Source organism: Podarcis pityusensis, assembly GCF_964106645.2.
Source record: "Podarcis pityusensis genome assembly, chromosome: 6".
NCBI classification, from domain to species: domain Eukaryota; kingdom Metazoa; phylum Chordata; class Lepidosauria; order Squamata; family Lacertidae; genus Podarcis; species Podarcis pityusensis.
The window spans coordinates 95,365,405-95,384,735 of NC_138030.1; the positions used below are offsets into that span (position 1 = coordinate 95,365,405).

At 41.0% G+C, this 19,331-nt stretch overlaps 2 protein-coding genes across 4 annotated transcripts in view; both read right to left on the reverse strand.

Moving 5' to 3' along the window:
- Window positions 1–19,331, reverse strand: part of RABGAP1L (RAB GTPase activating protein 1 like) — a 149,870-nt gene that overhangs the window by 94,611 nt on the left and 35,928 nt on the right. The window lies entirely within an intron of this gene.
- On the reverse strand, window positions 14,225–18,306 carry GPR52 (G protein-coupled receptor 52). The gene has a single exon (XM_081011922.1). It carries the CDS (start codon window positions 16,063–16,065, stop codon window positions 14,971–14,973), a length of 1,095 nt encoding a protein of 364 aa, XP_080868048.1. The 5' UTR covers window positions 16,066–18,306; the 3' UTR covers window positions 14,225–14,970.

The following is a 19,331-nucleotide window of genomic DNA, read 5'->3' on the forward strand; positions in this document are numbered from 1 at the left end:
GCTCTCAGGAACCATTATACAAAATTTTGTTTTGATACCTTAAGTGGTGTCCAAATGCACTGTAAACTCTCTCTCACACACTTTCCTTTATGCATAAACATGCGTAAGTACTGCCACATCAGAATCCTCAATCTGCATGAAGTCAGAGCACAACCCTCATTGGAGGATTTGTAGTGCTTCACCACAATCCAGGATTTGCATGAAGTCAGGTCGGGGGAGAGGAACAAAAGTTGTATAACATGGCATGGGAATGAGAAGGGACACTGAGAGGAAAATGGCAGTTCTAAACAAAGGCACCCACAATGCACTGCATTCCTGGTACCCTATGTTGTCTTCAGCATGAAGTTCCAGATTCAAGATAGTAATTTAGAAGAGATATTCTAACAACAAGCAAACACCCATACTGTATATGCCCAACACACAGCAAGTGAACTTAACTGTCTATGACAGGCTTGCTCTTAAGATTCTATTCATCTTCACAGTAACATAAACAGCATAGAGTTTGCGCACAAAGGGGCTGGCTGCAGATAAGGAGAAAGGAGGAGGGATGGAAGCGGGAGTGGTGGACTGTAGGCAAGGAAGAGTTGAAAAAAAGGAGGAGGTGGAGAAAAGGGGGTGAAAGTGATAATGTCTGATGTGTGCAGAAGAGAAAAGAAGGCATACAAATGGGGGTGATCTGTGTGAGAGTTGGGAAAAGGAGGAGGGTGGAGGAAAAAAGGAAGGTGAAAATGTGGGTGCAAAGGGAGTTGCAAAAAAAGGAAGAAGTAAGTGCAATGGGGTTGAAGAAAGCAGAGGCATGAAAAGGTTTGAAGAACAGGAAGGGATGGCGGCTTAGTAGTTGCAAGGAGGAGGAAGATGCGGGAGACTCCATGGGGTGGTTGCACAAAAGGAGGGGAAGGAGGCATGAACATGGGGGGGGAGAGAGGTGAAAACAGGTGTGCAAAGCGGGGCTGCAGAGCAGAAAAGAAGTACCGTATTTTTCGCTCTATAAGACGCACTTTTTCCCCTCCAAAAATGAAGGGGAAATGTGTGTGCGTCCTATGGAGCGAATGCAGGCTTTCGCTGAAGCCTGGAGAGCGAGGGGGGTCGGTGCGCACCGACCCCTCTCGCTCTCCAGGCTTCAGGAAGCTATCCGCTAGCCATGGGAAACCCAGCTCTCCCACGGCTAGCGGAGACCTTGCCAGCACCCAGAAGCTTGGGGCGCGCTGAGCTCCGCACGCCCCAAGCTTCGGGATTAGCGCAGCGCTCCGCTAGCCCTGGGAGAGCCGCGGGGCTCTCCCACGGCTAGCGGACTGCTTGCCGGCACCCAGAAGCTTGGGGCGCGCTGAGCTCCGCACGCCCCAAGCTTCGGGATTAGCGCAGCGCTCCGCTAGCCCTGGGAGAGCCGCGGGGCTCTCCCACGGCTAGCGGAGACCTTGCCGGCACCCAGAAGCTTGGGGCGCGCGGAGCTCTGCATGCCCCAAGCTTCAGGATTAGCGCAGCGCTCCGCTAGCCCTGGGAGAGCCGCGCGGCTCTCCCACGGCTAGCGGACTGCTTGCCGGCACCCAGAAGCTTGGGGCGCGCGGAGCTCTGCACGCCTCAAGCTTCGGGATTAGCGCAGCGCTCTGCTAGCCCTGGGAGAGCCGCGCGAAGTCGCGGGGCTCTCCCACGGCTAGCGGAGACCTTGCCGGCACCCAGAAGCTTGGGGCGCGCGGAGCTCTGCATGCCCCAAGCTTCAGGATTAGCGCAGCGCTCCGCTAGCCATGGGAGAGCCGCGGGGCTCTCCCAGGGCTAGCGGAGACCTTGCCGGCACCCAGAAGCTTGGGGCGCACTGAGCTCCACACGCCCCAAGCTTCGGGCTTAGCACAGCGCACCTGGGGGGGAAATAAAAAATTTTTTCCTTTATTTCCCCCCCAAAAAACTAGGTGCGTCCTATGGGCCGGTGCGTCCTATGGTGCGAAAAATACGGTATCTTCAGAAATGGGGTTGGGGAAGGTGAAAAACAAGCTTAGTACAGTGGTACCTCTGGATGCGAACGGGATCTGTTCCAGAGCCCCGTTCGCATCCTGAGGCGAACGCAACCCGCGTCTGCGTGTGTGCGGGTCGCAATTCGCCGCTTCCACACATGCGTGTGACGTCATTTTGAGCGTCTGCGCATGCATGAGCAGCAAAACCTGGAAGTAATGCGTTCCGTTACTTCCGGGTCGCTGCGGAGCGCAACCCAAAAACACTCAACCCAAAGCTACTTCAACCCAAGGTATGACTGTAGTTGCATGGGATGTTAAAGTGAGGGGAATGGCAAGGGGTTGGTGAACGGTGGAAACAGGCACACAGACCCTATATAACAAATTTAATTACATATAAGTGGTATAATAATAGTTGGGTTGGCAATTGCTACCAGCTGTTACTACCACGTACTTTTAAAATGATGCTACATAACATAAATGGAGACTTTGTTGCTTTAAGAAAATTTCTATGAACTTGTTTTAGTTCTAATCCCTATAAAAATCCATAAACCAATTCCCCTTCCTAGCTTCACCACAGTTAATTCACAGGCTTGTTCAGAGGAATGTCTCCTAATGGACCAATCTTAAACCGGCCATTTTGGATGTTCTTGCCTTGAATGCTAAGGTTCAACTGTTTAACTGAAACCTCAACTTACATAATCCTCCTTAGCAACTGACAGTTTAAATGGCACTTGAGCAGGCTGCCAGCAGAACTCACAATAAAACTCTCAGGCTCTAAATTGGGAGCATAAAAGGCTAAGGTTTTTTCTTCTTCACCCAGGTAACTATTTTCAAACCAAACTGTGTCATATCGTAACATTCTTACTTTTAAAATTTACTGCATAAGAATCTGGGTTTCTCTATACCAGTGGGTCACCAGATGTTGTTGGACTACAACTCCCATCATCCCTGAGCTCTGGCCTTGCTAGCTAGGGGTGATGGGAGTTGTAGTTCAACAACATCTGGGGACTCACAGGTTGAGAAAGGCTGCTCTATACCCTTCCAACTGTCCCAGCAAGTGTCAACAGAGACTATCTGGGAATGTCGGTATGATGGCTGTTACACACTGATCTAGGGCAGCGCAGCTCCCAGAATCACCATTCAGAAGCATTGTCTTAAAGCATATGATCATCAGCAATGACTCCATTTAGGGTTTTTTTATTAGTAATTTTTATTAAATTTTCAAATTTTACATTTCAAACTAAACAGTGTTTATGATACCATACATTCATTGACCTCCATCCCTCCCCTTCCAAGGTTCATTTAACTTATCCACCATTCTTGCATATTTTAATATATCTATCTAATTTAATTCTCCTATCAGTTCAAAATACAGTGGACACTCGGGTTGTGAACGTGATCCGTACGGGAGGCATGTTCGCAACCTGCAGCGTTCGCAACCCGCAGCACTACATCTGCGCACACGTGGGTCGTCATTTGGTGTTTCTGCGCATGCGCGAGCGCCAAAACCCAAAAGTAACCCATTCCAGTACTTCTTGGTTCGGAGTGGTGCGCAACCCAAAAACGTGCAACCTGAAGTGTCTGTCACCCGAGGTATGACTGTACTGTTGAATCACTTTAATACAGCCAGCGTTTTTAACTGTGCATAATTATTTTCAATATACTCAACAAAAATTTTCCACTCCTCTTTGAATACCTGTTCTTCTTGCTCTCTTATTCTACTTGTTAGACCTGCTAATTCTGCATATTCTATCATCTTAAACCGCCAATCCTCCTTACTAGGGACCTCTCTCGCTTTCCATTTTTGGGCTAACAAGATCCGAGCCACTGTTGTTGCGTACATGAATAAGTTCTTCTGACTCCTGGGAACTTGTGTATGAACAATTCCTAACAGAGATGCCTCTAGGGTTTTTTTAGGAAAGTTGTTTTAAACACCTTTTTCATCTCATTGTATATCATTTCCCAATAAGCAATAACTCCATTTAGTGGGTGGGTGAGACTGCTGGGCCAATGAGCCTTATCGTATGGCAGCAGCAAACTGGTGAGTAGTTCTGACAGCTGAGGAAGTGGCAGAGAGCTTACCAACTTTAGAGATGCAATAAGCTGCCTCTCCTACAGAATCCCTATGTGAGCTGATCTGTAATCTGTGGATGAAGGGTGGTATGCAAATTTAATAAATAAATACAGTAATACCTCCGCGAGCATCCACCCCGTCGACCGTCCATTTCGGTGAACATCCGCAGCAAACCCAGAAGTACCGGAACAGGTTACTTCTGGGTTTGCCACTCGCGCAGAAGCGCTAAATCGTGCTGCACGCAGAACAGCATTTTTGTGTCAACATCCCTTTTGTGGAGTATCTGGGGCTCCGGAACAGATCCCGGACTCAAAACAGGGTACCACTGTAATAAATATATTTTTTGCCACAAACTGTGGCGAGAGCCACTATCTCAAAAGCATGGTAGTTGAATTAATCAATACTCATGAAGTCTATATGCAACCTTCAAGTTCAAAGCAGAATCCCTCTGAGTAACAGGCGCTGGGGAACAGCAGCATGAAATGGATGTAACCTTCTTGCCCTGTAACTATTGGACACTGACAGAAATGTGATGATGGGCTAGATCCAACAAAGCTATTCTATTCACTCCTATCCGATTCCCATCAAATTAATTTCATTATACTTATACATATATGGAATTGTCTACCATGGATCCCTAGTTTGTTGCTGAAACGTCTGGCACATGTACTAGGATATACAGTTCATGCAGGGCACTGACCAAAACTGACTGGCTTTTTCATGTAAACAGAGAACATGGCTTAACATAGAGGTTGTTGTTTTTATTTTGATTGTGTATTTTGTGGTTTTATATTTTGATTTTATTCTGTGAAGCACCCTGAAACCTATGGGTATAGGGCGGTATATAAATTTAATAAATAAATACCATACCTTAAAATGGTAACAGGGAGCAAGCTGACTTTCAGGGACACCTGACCATCTTTGATTATTCTTTAACTGAGGGACCCCCGAAAGGCATCCAAAGAACACTCGGGTTTTGTGTAGTGCAGTCTGAAACCCACTGACCTTTAGGGAAAACATTTTTTCCTTGAAACTTGAACATCTCCCAGATCATTCAAGACTATCCAGAGAAGTGCTGTTAGTTGTCCACCATGTTACAGAGGCTCACTGGCCTCAACTAGAAGTTGGGCATTTAGTGTACCAGTCCCATGCTGTGGAACACTCTTGCAACAGAGATCTGGCAGATACCCCCACTTTTGACTTTTGAAGACTTTTCTATGCTGACAGGCCTATGATTGCTTCGTATTATTTTTAAATATTTTATGTACAGAGTCCTAATGTATTGTGAGAGAGTAATATATGACGCAGGTGGCGCTGTGGTCTACAACCACTGAGCCTAGGGCTTGCCGATCAGAAGGTCAGCGGTTCGAATCCCTGCAACGGGGTGAGCTCCCGTTGCTCGGTCCCAGCGCCTGCCCACCTAACAGTTAAAAAGCATGTCAAAGTGCAAGTAGATAAATAGGTACCGCTCCGGCGGGAAGGTAAACGGTGTTTCCGTGCGCTGCTCTAGTTCACCAGAAGCGGCTTAGTGATGCTGGCCACATGACCCGGAAGCTGTCTGCAGACAAACGCCGGCTCCTTGGCCAGTAAAGCAAGATGAGTGCCGCAACCCCAGAGTCATCCGCAATTGGACCTAACGGTCAGGGGTCCCTTTACCTTTAATATATGAATACTTTATTAAATAAATAAAATATTAAAGGCACATATAGTAGAATTGTTCCAAACACAGGTTATGAGAAGCCACAAATGCAGGTGGCAGAGACATTACGATAAGTGTGCGCCAACCTAATTTGAGAGGTAGTGAAAACCTGTCAGTGATATCCTGGCAAGAAGCTGGCAGCAGAAGAAATGAGTATCGCTTGCTCTTTTTTCGTATGGAGAAAATGTATACACTTTCCACAAAAGTTAAGTGTATTAAAAACATTACCTTTTCTTATCTGCCTGACCAGCCCTTTGTGCACATTCACTCAGTTTACAAAAGTTGAGAGAGATTTTTTAAAGATCAGTGATTTACTATGTCACTTAAACATGACATGTATTGGAAAAGATAACACAACAGTAATAGGATTAACTTCAACATTTCACTTATTTAAAAAATAGAATTACTTTGCCAGTGCTATAATCACCTTTAATTGAAATGACACATTAGCTAAATTTATTCATGTTACTTAAAAGCATAATTTTAAGAATTGAATAATCCTTCTTAATGGCAGATCAATGTCATTTCCAGTTAACGGCTACTTATATGAGATCTTATTTCTGCTCTAAAAGCCTCACATCTTCTGCTTTTCTTTTCTTTTTCTTTTTTCTTTTGAAAGAAAATAAACACATTCCCTTAAAATTAAAGAAAACCAAAATACATAAAACCACCACACCAAATCCCCCCCACAAAAAAAACCCTTAATAGTAAATTTACAACTTTTTCTGCTAGGAGAAACAAACAAATACATAACAACAAGTAACAACTGGGTGTCAACCACGATGTTTGCCTCAACACCAGAATCTTCATGCAAAACCTATTATTTTAAAGGCAGTTCCCTAAAGGTACTTTCTCTACATGTGGCTCAACAAAGGGGCAAGAGGATGAGAAAGCCAAACACAAACATTTATAGGATGGGAGTGCCCCAATTTATGGCCCAGGGCACCACCCCCTGCAGTCCTGTGGGTGGGGGAGCTCCCAGGAGAGCCCCCTCTGCAGCCCCTAATGCCCAAGAAGGTTGGTAGGGTTGGATATGCTCATTAAGATGCTTGGGGCCTAAATTGCCGAGTGCTTTAAACACTAATGTGAGCATCTTTAAATCGGGCCTAGAAAGAAGCCCAACCGGTGCAGCTGTTTTAACTCAGGGGTTATATGAATTCTAAATGGACAGCCAGTCAGTAACCTGGCTGCCACGATTTACACCAGCTGAAGTTTCTTCAAGGGCAGCCCCATGTAAAGCACATTGCAAAAGTCCAATCTGGAGGTTACCAGACCATGGAGTACAGCAGCCAAGTCATCTTTGTCCAAAAAGGACCATAGCTGATGAACCAGTCATAGCTGGAAATAAGCACTCTTAGCCACCCTGGCAACCAGAGCCTCCAGTGACAATGTTGGATCCAGTAGTACCCCCTAACCTGCTGCTTCTGGGGGAGCGCAATCCCATCCAGAACAGGCCATATTCCTACCTCCCAGAATGAAGAACCCGTAACACATCTGTTTTTCGAGGACTCAGCTTCAATTTACTGATCCAAATCCAGTTCATCACCGCCTTCAAGCATCAATCTAGCACCTTATCCGCCTCTCCTGATTCAGATGGAACAGATTTAAAAATAGAATATCAGGCAGAGTATGAAGCACTGAGTAGATACAAAGAGAGGCTTGAGAGATACTGCGTTAGATCACCACAATTCTCTTAGGGAAAGGTCAGTCAAAAGATAAATCCTCCTTGAATGCCAGAACGTAAGGAGCCAAGTGAATGTGAACACACATTCCACACCTACGCGGCAGCCACCAAGAAGGTCCCATTTCTTATGCTTGCCTACCTAAGCATTTTCACTGTTGTGCACGCAAACAGGAACTTATATTTTAGATGGGGTCACAACAAAGTAGGGGGTCCTTAGGCCTCTAAATTTACTGGCAGCCAGTGCAACTGGCACAAAAGTGGTACCACATGATCAGAATACAAGCCTCCATTATTAGCATCCTGGCTAAGGCCAGGCCCTGCTGCTCCAGATAGGGATACAGCTGGCATACAAGCCTGGGTTGGTAGAATGCACTCCTGGCCACTGCCACTATCTTTGCCTGCCCAGACAACAATGACTCCACCAGCACCCCAAGCTGCACACCTGGTCCTTTGCATCCTGAAATCTGAAGCTGCATCGCCGTGATTAAGCCCCACTGCTTAAGTTATTGTGGGCAATATCGTAAGAAGGACTGTGAAAGAAATACGAAAGAGACTGAGTTTCAGGCAACTGAATCTCAATGGAAAGGGCAGATGGTAAAAAGTCCTATAGAAATAATATTGCTACCTATAGGACATTCTGTTACCACTTCCTAGGTGTCTTCTGCAAGCTAAAACTATACAACCTATCACATATAATAGGCTTAATTAATTTCAAAATGGACAGATTTAACCTCCAACCAACAGGTTTAATTAAACTAATCCTCTAATTACCTGTCTTTCATCTTTTTCTTCCTTTTAGAGACTTCACCTGCTTTTCTCTTTAATTAAGATTATCTCCAATTCAACAGGAAAAAGTGGCAAGTTAAAGTGTGCCAGGAAAGCCAACTTGAGTAAAATATTGGGGGGAGGCAGGTGAGCCCTGCCCCACTTAATCGATCACAAGACACAGCACATGCACAGCATTTGAATGGCAATATCCATCAACTTTGGGGGGGGGGCGGCCTCCTCAAATATTTTATTTGGGGGGCGGCGAAGGGACCTTGGCCTCTAGGAGTTGACTTCTATGAAGTGTACAGTTTGCTGAGCAATGACACATTTGTTGAAAAGATGCACAGCATCTTTTTGGTTTCGAGAAAATCTATTTTAGGAATGAGCTAAAAATAGTTTTACAGTTTTGCATGGTGGTCATATATACATTTCCTACAAAGAGATAAAGACAATGTTTCAGGACACATTAAAACAGGAACTTTTGTACTACCTCAGTACTTTGCATTCTTGACCTGATCTCTAGGATCTGTGCTCCTGTTTCCCTATCTCCATAAAGTTCTTCCCTATCCTCAGCTGCCCTCCTTCTCACCAAGGGGCTGCCATAGAGGGAGAGACTACCAGCTCTTACCTGGGATCTTACCCTTGATCTCCCAGCCCCTCACCCTGGGTCCTCCATCAATCACCCACCCACATGAGTATACAATCTCTGGACCTTAATAAAGGCCCCAAACATAGGTCTTCCAAGAAAGAAGAACATACAAAAAAACAAAAAAGGGAAACAAAAATAAAAGGGACAATAAAAGGAAAAAAAAAAGAAAGTGAAAAAACATAGGAGAAAAAGAAACATTAGAAAAAGATACAAAAACAAAACTTCCAATTTTCCATCAGCCTGTTACTCTCTCTCTCTCTTTCTAACATTCCATCTTCTCCACCTTCTGTTAAACAATATTTCTTTTAAGTCAAGGTGTCTCAGAATCAATCATTTCTTTTTCCCTAATTGTTATTATTATTGATAAATGTCAACCATATTTTGCTTTTAACTTTACCTCCATTAATTCCCATCACTATTATTCCGTACTGAAGTCTCTCCATTGTGATCACATATTGGGCCAAAATTCCATAATTTCTTTTCTTCTTATATATCAGGGTGGATAAAAATCAATGATTTTTAATACATAAATAAATTAAAAATCAATTTTTTATATTTAAATCGGGTTTTTAAAATAAAATGCTTTTGGAGGAAAAATCTTTCTAAATATAGCTTTCTATTTAAGTTACATTATAGTCCAAAGGCTATTAATCAGGAAATAAGGATTTGTTTAAGTTTTTCATGAGCTAAAACTGAGTCTAAGTTTTATTTTTAAAATTTTGTTTAACCACATCAGTTAACAAACATGGATACATGTGATATAATGTTATTGTTTTAGTTAAATAAATTGTTTAAACTGTCATTAAAAAAATTATTATTTTTCTGCTTCCAATAAAGTACAGCTAAAAAGTTGTCCAAATATAAACAGTTAACTTGTTAAACCTCACAATAATTTCATAATTATTGGTCTATGTATTTCGAATAGTATAACCAAATCAGTAACTTTTGATATAACTGTAAAAACTACTCTGGAAAGTTATTATTCCAAAAATGAAACCTTCATCTGCTTTTGGATTCAGGTAGGTAGCTGTGTTGGTCTGAAGCAGTCAAAACAGAAATAATATTTTTTTTTAAATGTCTAGTAGCACCTCTAGGCAGTTTCATTTTGGTTTTTTCCAGTCATCTTCCAGAGAGAGTACCATAACTTTAATGGCATCATTCTCTGAATTTGCTCCAGGTCTAAAAGTTCTCTTTTACTATTAATGGACTTATAATCACACTATAATCAAACATGCAAAATCCTCTAATAACTGCATGTATATTTTCTAAAGATGTTCCTCAGAATTTTGCTACCAGCCCCTTTAGGGGATTTTATCCAGGGCGATATCCACTCAAGGTAGGCTCAAAAAGATCAATGGGCCCATATTTTTCAACGAGTCTACTCTGAAGATAACTAGCATTCGATATCAGCCTCAGTCTACCCAGTTAATACAATTTGCAGAATACACTTTTATGCTGTGAACAGCTAATCTACTTCTCATTTCCTTCTTTCTTTAACTAAATTTTAATACCAACTGATCATTCAAAATTGTTATCTGATTAGACTGAAGAAGAAAATTTATCTTAGGAAACAAGATAATGTTCTATACTGATTTTCTACTGAAATGTTACATTCATCTAATGTTCTAATGGTGTCACAAAATCCATACAAACAGCAGGTCATAACTGTTCATATAAAAATTATTTTATATTTTCTGAAATATAAATAAAAAATTAAATATCTTGCTGGCTTATTTACCCAATGGGCCTGTATGCAGTTTTACTCCCAGACTGTTCTGCACACATTTCCATAGCCTTGTTCTGAGACTTAGAATATTTGTGAACATTTCATACCATCCAGTTCAGATCATTGATGTACCAGTAAGTAAGGGCCTTCACCATCACAAGCACAGTGCACTATAGATATATTAGCATGAAAGATTAATGGAGTAAAAAATCCAGAATACATGACACACTATTAAGGGTCTGACGATGTAACTGACAAACGTTACCATCCCCTTTCTAGCTGTAAAGTCCCAGTAACTCTTTGTTCAGAGAACACTACAAAGTCGTTGTGTGAGTCAACATAAAAAGTTTTTACTTTCCAAATTAAACCCTGAATTACAAAACCACTTCAAATTGTTTTTCTAGACTGCATGCAATTTAAAGCAGCCATCTTCCTCTGCCTGGGGGCTAGATTTCAACATACACACCCACCCGTGACATTTTATTTTCCACCTACACAGTGCATGCTTATTTTTTAAAACAAAACTTCTTACATGATCCATAAAGTTCCGACATTATAACTGCTTACCCCTCCCTTAAATTCGTAGAAGCAGCAAATACAGCCTTTAAAGACAGCCACACACAGAGAGGGCTGAAGCAAAAGCTATTGCATTTGTGTTTTTTTTCTTTGTGTGCTTCTCTGTTACATCTGAACCAGGAGAAGCTGTGACTGTTTTGAATCAGAAACGGAGACTGAATCCTGGTAGGCAGTTCCCATGCCTGGGACTTGGGGAGTTTATCAGATCTGGACGTGGTTGCATTCCCTCTGAAGGAACTGGTACATAGTCTGTGAGTGCTCCCAGGTCCCTCTGTATCACCAGAGGCCCAGGTGACCTCCATGGCCAGAACCAACAACTTAGACTGGTACACCAACTGCACCCTTTCCTGGACAGAGCTAACTTGGCGACTGCAATTCATGCATTGATAATCTCACATTTGGACCACTGCAATGCACCCTATGGGATGCAGCTAGTGCTGTGGTCTAAACCAGTGTTCCCCAACCTTGGGCCTCCAGCTGTTTTTGGACTACAACTCCCATCATCCCTCGCTAGCAAGACCAGTGGTCAAGGATGATGGGAATTGTAGTCCAAAAACAGCTGGAGGCCCAAGGTTGGGGAACACTGGTCTAAACCCTGAGCCTTGGGCTTGCGAAGGGGTGAGCTCCCGTTGCTCAGTCCCAGCTCCTGCCCACCTAGCAGTTCGAAAGCACGTCAAAGTGCAAGTAGATAAATAGGTACCGCTCCGGCGGGAAGGTAAACGAAAGCACGTCAAAGTGCAAGTAGATAAATAGGTACCGCTCCGGCGGGAAGGTAAACGGCGTTTCCGTGAGCTGCTCTGGTTTCACCAGAAGCGGCTTAGTCATGCTGGTCACATAACCCGGAAAAACTGTCTGCAGACAAACACCGGCTCCCTTGGCCAGTAAAGCAAGGTGAGTGCCGCAACCCGGGAGTCGTTCACGACTGGACTTAACTGTCAGGGGTCCTTTACCTTTACCTTTTTTTAATACACCCTACATATGGCCTTCCTTGAGACTAGTTTGGATGCTGTACCTGCTGCAGAACACAATGACCATGTTCTTGAGTGGAGCACCTGGACATGCACATATAAACCTGTGCTGAATGAATTGCACGGGCTTCTGCCAACTATTGAGTAGTATTCAGTCTTGTTACTAACGTATAAAGCACTGAACAATTCTGGACCAGGTTACCTGAAACATCACCTGCACTTGTACAAACCTGTAAGATCATTTAGATAATCTGGAGAAATTTTACTAATGATACTACACTCTACAGAATATCGCAAGGCAGTGAGTTGAAAATGGGCATCTTTTGCAATTGCCCGTGCATTGTGGAATGCCCTTTCCTCTGCAATAGGTGAACCACCATCCATCAGTTGCTTCAGACAACTTGTAAAAACAAATATTTTGTTCCCCTGACCCATAAGAATGAACCCTGTTTTACTGAATTCCTGATTTTATTATACTCTTCCAGAGACTTTTATATTGTTTCTGTTTTGTGATACTATTTTATTATTTTTACATTGTATTTTTGTATACTTTTAAGAGATTTTTAAATTTTAAGTAGTTTAGAACTGTTTTCAAACTAAGAATCCACAGAGAGTTCACTAATATAAGAAGGGGTCAGACAACAAGGAAACTCCACAGCCACCACACTTATCTTGCTGCCCATGTCCTACGATTATTAGACAGTGTACATTAAAAAAAACAACCAACCAGACAGGTCCTGCCACCAAGCTTAAAAATCAATCTGCTCTGAAACAATTCCCATGCAATACCTGTAAATTCACAACAGTAAACCATAACTAAAGCATGAACTACACATTTTAGGGCTACATATTTAAAACACCCAACCTCTTTAAACAAAACCAAACAGAAAGAGTAGAAAATACTCTATTTCTAGCTCCTGCGTATCAGGGGGGAAAACCTTATCATAATGATCTCATTTGTATGGGCTTTTATACCCATTTTCTCCTTCTCTCAGATACACAATGTGAACGCTATCTTTTGGTAATCTTTGCACTATATTTTGTCCCAGAGTTTTATTTCAGAAACAGTACTGGAACTTGTCTCAAATACTCTGGAATTTGAAAATTACAGAGGGTGGCACCCAATGGTATCAACAACCCACATGCAAGGGACTTCTGTTAAAGGAAAGTGGACTTACCCTTCCTCTCCTCCCACAACCTGGCAGCCCTCTGCACATACCTAAGATCTGCTCTGGAGTTTTTGGGAACCCTCGGGAGCAGACTGGGGAGGTGCTGGGGGAGGAGAGGAAGGGGAAACCTCATTGCATCCACTGGCACAAAACTGGATCTTGCCCTAAGAAACTGTCCTTGATAATAAGTCAAGTGTTTCGTCTTCCCCATTGGATACACCAGGTATACTCAACACAAAAGTACTTAACCTTTGGTGCAATAGGTTCTAGAGAGAATTTCATTATTAGTGTTCTGGTAAAATAAGAAATTATAGGGCAGACATTTAAAATGTTATTTTAATATCTGGTACACATGTTAAAAGCAACAGTCAGAATGTGGCAGATTGAGCCAAAATCAGTATTATATAAATTACTGATAACTGTGAGTACAATCCAGCACAAGTTAAGTCCCACTGATTGTAATGTGAACTGGATCATGCCCTACATACTTAATGAGTCCTCACAAATTGATTATGGAAGCACCAATGCAAGTCCCCTACAAAACCCCTTAATTTGTGAACCTCTAACAAGATTTGCCTAATACGCATTTAACACTGCAAGACGTACTTCTGTAAAGTCAACTCAATTTTTTATTTATCCCAAATTTAAAACAATGACTTAACAATATGCTAGGAAAACCATTAGGCACAGAATACAAAATGATCATTTAAAAAAATATACAGTGTTATATACATGCTGAGCTCATGCAAACTGCGATACATCCACAACTATATAACTAAAGTGGAATCTGCTTTTTAAAATTTACATTTAAAAAGTGTTATTGAGCAGCTAAGTCACACTGCTATTTGATGTTATTGCACATGCAATAAATTACAAAGCAAAAGCATTAGCACAAAAAGACTCCATAAATTTGTGCTAATTTAGTAGGCACTAGAAAATACAAGTTAATTTCAATAATTTGACTGTTGTTTCACTCAATGGTATATTCTCTCAAAGCTTGCTCCTCACGTACATTGTGCCTAAAATTACTCCAGTCCCCTCAAACAGCTTGAGAACAGTAGATATAAGGGGGCAAGGAGGCAACTATATGGACTTCTGACCCCAGAATAAATAATATGCCTGAGCAATGGGAACAAAAGGCTCCAAAAGAACAGAAAAGTATTAAGTCATTTATATGTGTTACACTAGAACATTAAAATATACTTTACATTATTTCCCTGCAAAGAAATCTATTAAATTTTAAAATTACAGTAGTTTAAAAATGTTTTTGTACAAGAGACAAAACTACAAGATTGAAGCTGCCTCATATTAAAACATATATTTCCTAAGGACGTAATTGATAATCCATCACTTACTGCATCAAACAAGATTTATCTTAATACAACATAGTACTACAAATTCATCCACATATATAATATGTGACAATTTCACTATTACTGTTGATGAATTATTCTTTAGTTCTGAACAGATTAGTTCACACTACTGGAAGCTTTGCCCAACATTTACCAGCGATTCCCTCTCGTACCGCAATTTCACCAAGAATCCATCTTTGACTATTCCAGCTACATGTTTTTCTTACAAATCACCATTCAATACATAATTCATTTTGCAGTGAATAAATATTTATTAACTGTTTATTGCAGCAATATTCCAAAGGATAGAATACTACCTAGCCCAAATATCACATTGTATTTGTCTGTTTTAGTTCTCTTTAGATGGAGCAGGAATTTGCCCGTTTTCTAGGAACTGGGTCTTGAACAATGCTGTCTTTTTTATGTATACAAGATGAACACACAGTCTCTGACAATCTCCAAAGTCCCAATCTGAAAACACTGTTTGAGAGGCTATATATAACACAGTTACAAAAACTATTGCTTATAGCGAGCCATGTTGTTAAGAAAGACAGTGCTGGGTTTTCCAGCACCCTAGAACTCTCCAGCATAAAGTAGATGATGTAGGGGAGCCAGAGCACATAAAACACACTGGTTATACGAAATAAAACCATAGCATAGCGCCGGTCAGGGCCGTGCCCACTTTCTGCAGCAGTGTCCACTTCATGACTAGGAAAACGAGCTCTCCTGTCATTTATCTCTTTGGTGTGCTGCCGGCAGATTTTGAATATGTGGAAGTATGTAAAACAGATGATGAAGGCTGCTGGAGCATATAGCAAGCACACAATAAAGCCAGTAAAATAGGCATTGGTAAACCAAGAGGTTGCACACCATTCAAAAATGTCTCCATGATAACCTGGCTTTCCCCAGCCAAAAAAAGAAGGCAAAAAAATAAGGCAGGAATACAACCAAATCAAAATGATGCAGATTCTCAACCGGCAAGGTGTAACCAATTGGTTGTAGGTAAGTGGTTTTGTGATAGCAAGATAGCGATCCACACTAATAAAAGCAAGACAGGCCATAGAAACACTTTTCAGTACAGAGATGATATATCCAAAAACCTGGCAAGTCAGCGACTCGTGGACACCTGTAGAGTAGTGCAGCAATGACAAGGTAGGAATCAAGCAGCTAACCCCAACAAAAAGATCAGCATATGCCATAGTCTGAATAAAATAGCTGGTGGTATAATGATGTAACAGTGGAGCACAGTGAAAGACAAAAATTACTGTTAAGTTACCAGTTATAATTAAAAATGTTAGTAATACAATAATTAGAGTCTCAAGGATGCAGATATCAACAACACTGTAGTGTCCAAAACCAATTGGACAGGAGTAATGCTCAGATACATTCACAATGCTACCGCTCATATTCAGAGTCTTCCACTCAATCCAAGTGGACTGGTTCATGACCTGCATTACGTAACAATGTGTTCAAATCTCAGAACTAGGTGATTTGTGAGTCACCAACTAATTTTGTTTACATATCCATTTCTCTGGGTAGATTTTAGAATTGCTTCTAAAATTGTTCATATTACAATACAGAAAAGAGGCAAAAAGGCCACTGCTCAGCTTCTTCCTGTGCTCATTCCTTCCTTAGCAAAAGACAAGGCACTTCTAAACAAAGCACTTTGTTTAAGCTGTACTTTTGGAGGAGAGAAACACCAAAAAGGAGAGTAAAATATAATGTCATGATAAAAATCTCTGCAAGTGCATTTTCCTGGGGGGAAACGTGAAGGAGGGAGTACTGGGTAGAAATTCTCAATGTAATGTTTTCTAAAACAAAAATTGTTAGGAGCTAAAAACTAGAAGCAAAGTAGGTAAGAAGTCTAATAAGATGCTCATTCTAATATATTGTATCCTTCGGCTTTCTTCAAGGCATAATGTCATTTGTATCATCTTCATTCTGCATTACTAAGGTTTGGGGCATCTTAATGCAAACAAATATCATTAGTCTTTGGTAACGAGTAAAGAAATATGTTGGGGCAGCAATCACTACATGAAGAACAGGTTCGTCCCTTCGATGAACAATATCCTCTCCATTTAGTTAACAAGACCATGTATAATAAAGGAAAGAAACAAATAGACATGATGTTGGATCTTCAGTCAAGCCAGTTAGAAAGATATGGTGTCCGTTACAATGTTAGATGTCAATAGGGTAATCCAAGGTTCTCACGGAATACAAACTTGTCTTGCATTTAATTTCAAGAACAACAAAAGATAAAAAAATTCTTTAGAAATAAAGCCACAGCTGCTACAGTGAAGTTCATAGCTCTATCCATGTCATTTCTCACCTCTATAGTGATGTCCACATTCTTTCGTATGTCCCAACACAATGAGATAATTAACTCTCATCTAAATTCTTCTAAGAAGCTAATGAAACGATGATTTAACAAGAAAAGCTGTCGTTGCATTCTATTACTCCATTAGTCTTCAGGCTTCATTTCCTCAGTTGCTACATACGCATTTCATTAGACAATTAAAATGATAACCATCTGCTTCAAAAATTCTTTATCTCAGAAGCAAATATTACCACATCCATTACATCTGCCACTATGACACATCCAATGGGGTAAGAAGGCTCCTTCGATGCTCACTAATAAGCAGGTATTTGACTACTGTATGGATCTTTCATTCAGCGCATGCAGCAGTCTTGCTTTTTAACCCACCCACCATCCACACCCAGATCAAATGCATTGTTAATCATTTAAAGATACAGGAGAAATTATTCAGCTCACATATTTTAATTAAAAAGAAAATCCAAGGTCATTTCAATTTTATGTTAACAGCAGACTCTCTTTTCTCTTTTTGAAGTGCTGGAATCGCATTGGCACTGCTTAATGATCCTTGCTGTGCCTTCTGAAAAAAGAATTCCTTACATGAGAAAGAAAAGATTTTTCTCTCGTCCTGCTGCAGCAGTGGGATGAATAGAAAGCATCATTTTCTAAGTTTCATGTCTCATGTCCATCACCACCATGCTGTGCTGAAGGTCCTTATGCTTTTATAGCATCCACAGAACGTTGCCCATTGCTCATCTGTAAGCTGTTCAATCTATCTCAAAATTAAAATACTGTTAAAATTAAAATCTCTTGTCAAAGCAGTGAAGCGGTGCCTTGCATATATATTTGCTTTGTCAGGAGCTGTGGTGTAGACACAGAAATCCTTTTTACTGTGATCAGTTTTGAGAATGCTATTGCTATTTCTTTCATGCTCTCTTGTGATTTTACAGCTTGCACCTAAGCCTGCCCCTCCTCCGCATCCTTAGCTGATGCAGAAAAACTCGCCATCAGAAAGGTGACTCGGTCCTTCAGCCCCAATCAAAAGAACAACCAATGGCTACTGCAGCTGAAACTGTCACTAGGTAACAGTTGCCAGGGACAATGCTGGCTTATAGCCTTCTACAGCAAGCCATGAATAAGAATGACAAACGAAGACAATTGAAAGTGACCAATCTCAATTAATATATTGAGGATTTTAGGGAAAGCATGCTTCTGCAGAGCTACATTCTTCCATCAAACAAGCAACAAAAATATCCATAGGAATAACTTACATGCTCCAACTCCAAAGATACCTTTAGTGCACTAAAAATGAGCAGTAGCTAACCCAAGTCAGCAGTAATCTAATCCCCACTGGGAAGAGAGAGCTATTAATTATTAAACACATAAATAAGGGTTGGGTGTGTGTGTGGTTTTTTTTAAAAAAACCAGCCCTCTATAAGTCAAATGATTGTTTATCATTTGAAACTAAAATGTGTTTTATTGCAATTAGTAAAACTTGGAAGCTCTTCCTTTAATCCCTTTATAATTCAAATTACTATCACAATCATAATACAGAGGCATATAAATAAAGGTTCACTGTAAAAATGATTCATCTACATTTGTTTACATAACCACACACAGGAAAACAACTAATGCTAAAACTCTTAATTAAGTCATGTTATACAGCAACTCAGATTAAAAATGCATTACCACTACAATTCCATATTAAAACAGTTGGGCTAATTACAAACAAAATCAAGTCTATGGAATTTTACTTTTATTTCTAATAGCACTTCCGAATTCAAATTCAAACATTATAATTAAGGCAACAGTTCACTAACTGTATCATTAGATTCCCTGAAATCATAAAATTAGAGTAGATGTTTTTGTCAGGGGGGTGGGAGTGAGGAGGGGTGCAGGACAAATAGTAGAAAGAGATAATCACAGCTGCCACTATCCGGTGTGGAGCTGCTCCAAGGCAGCTAATAGATCAGAGAGTGATCCGCAGACAGAACAGGGCCACAATGGAAAATTTCAGATTTTCAAAATATACTTAATTAGCATGCTGTTTTTATTATTCTTTTCCACCGATGGACTGCAGGTACGTACAAAAATAAAAGATACACACAATTCTTCAATTTGATATTTTTATGTAACTAAATTCAGCATGGAACTATGACCATATACAGTGGTACCTCGGTTTACGAATTTATTCCGTTCCAGAAGTCCGTTCTTAAACCAAGGTGTGCTTTCCCTAATGAGGTCTCTCACCGCAAGTGCCCTTCCACCATTCGGATTCCGTTCTTAAACCGAGGTAAAGTTCGCTAACCGGAACACTACTTCCAGTTTTGCGGAGTTCGTATACCAAATAGTTTGTAAACAGGGCTGTTCTTAAACCGAGGTACCACTGTACACTAAAAGAGACGG

Bases quoted from the DNA above. Each gene is read 5' to 3' on its own strand.
- GPR52 (XM_081011922.1), bottom strand. From the start codon at position 16,065: ATGCAGGTCATGAACCAGTCCACTTGGATTGAGTGGAAGACTCTGAAT.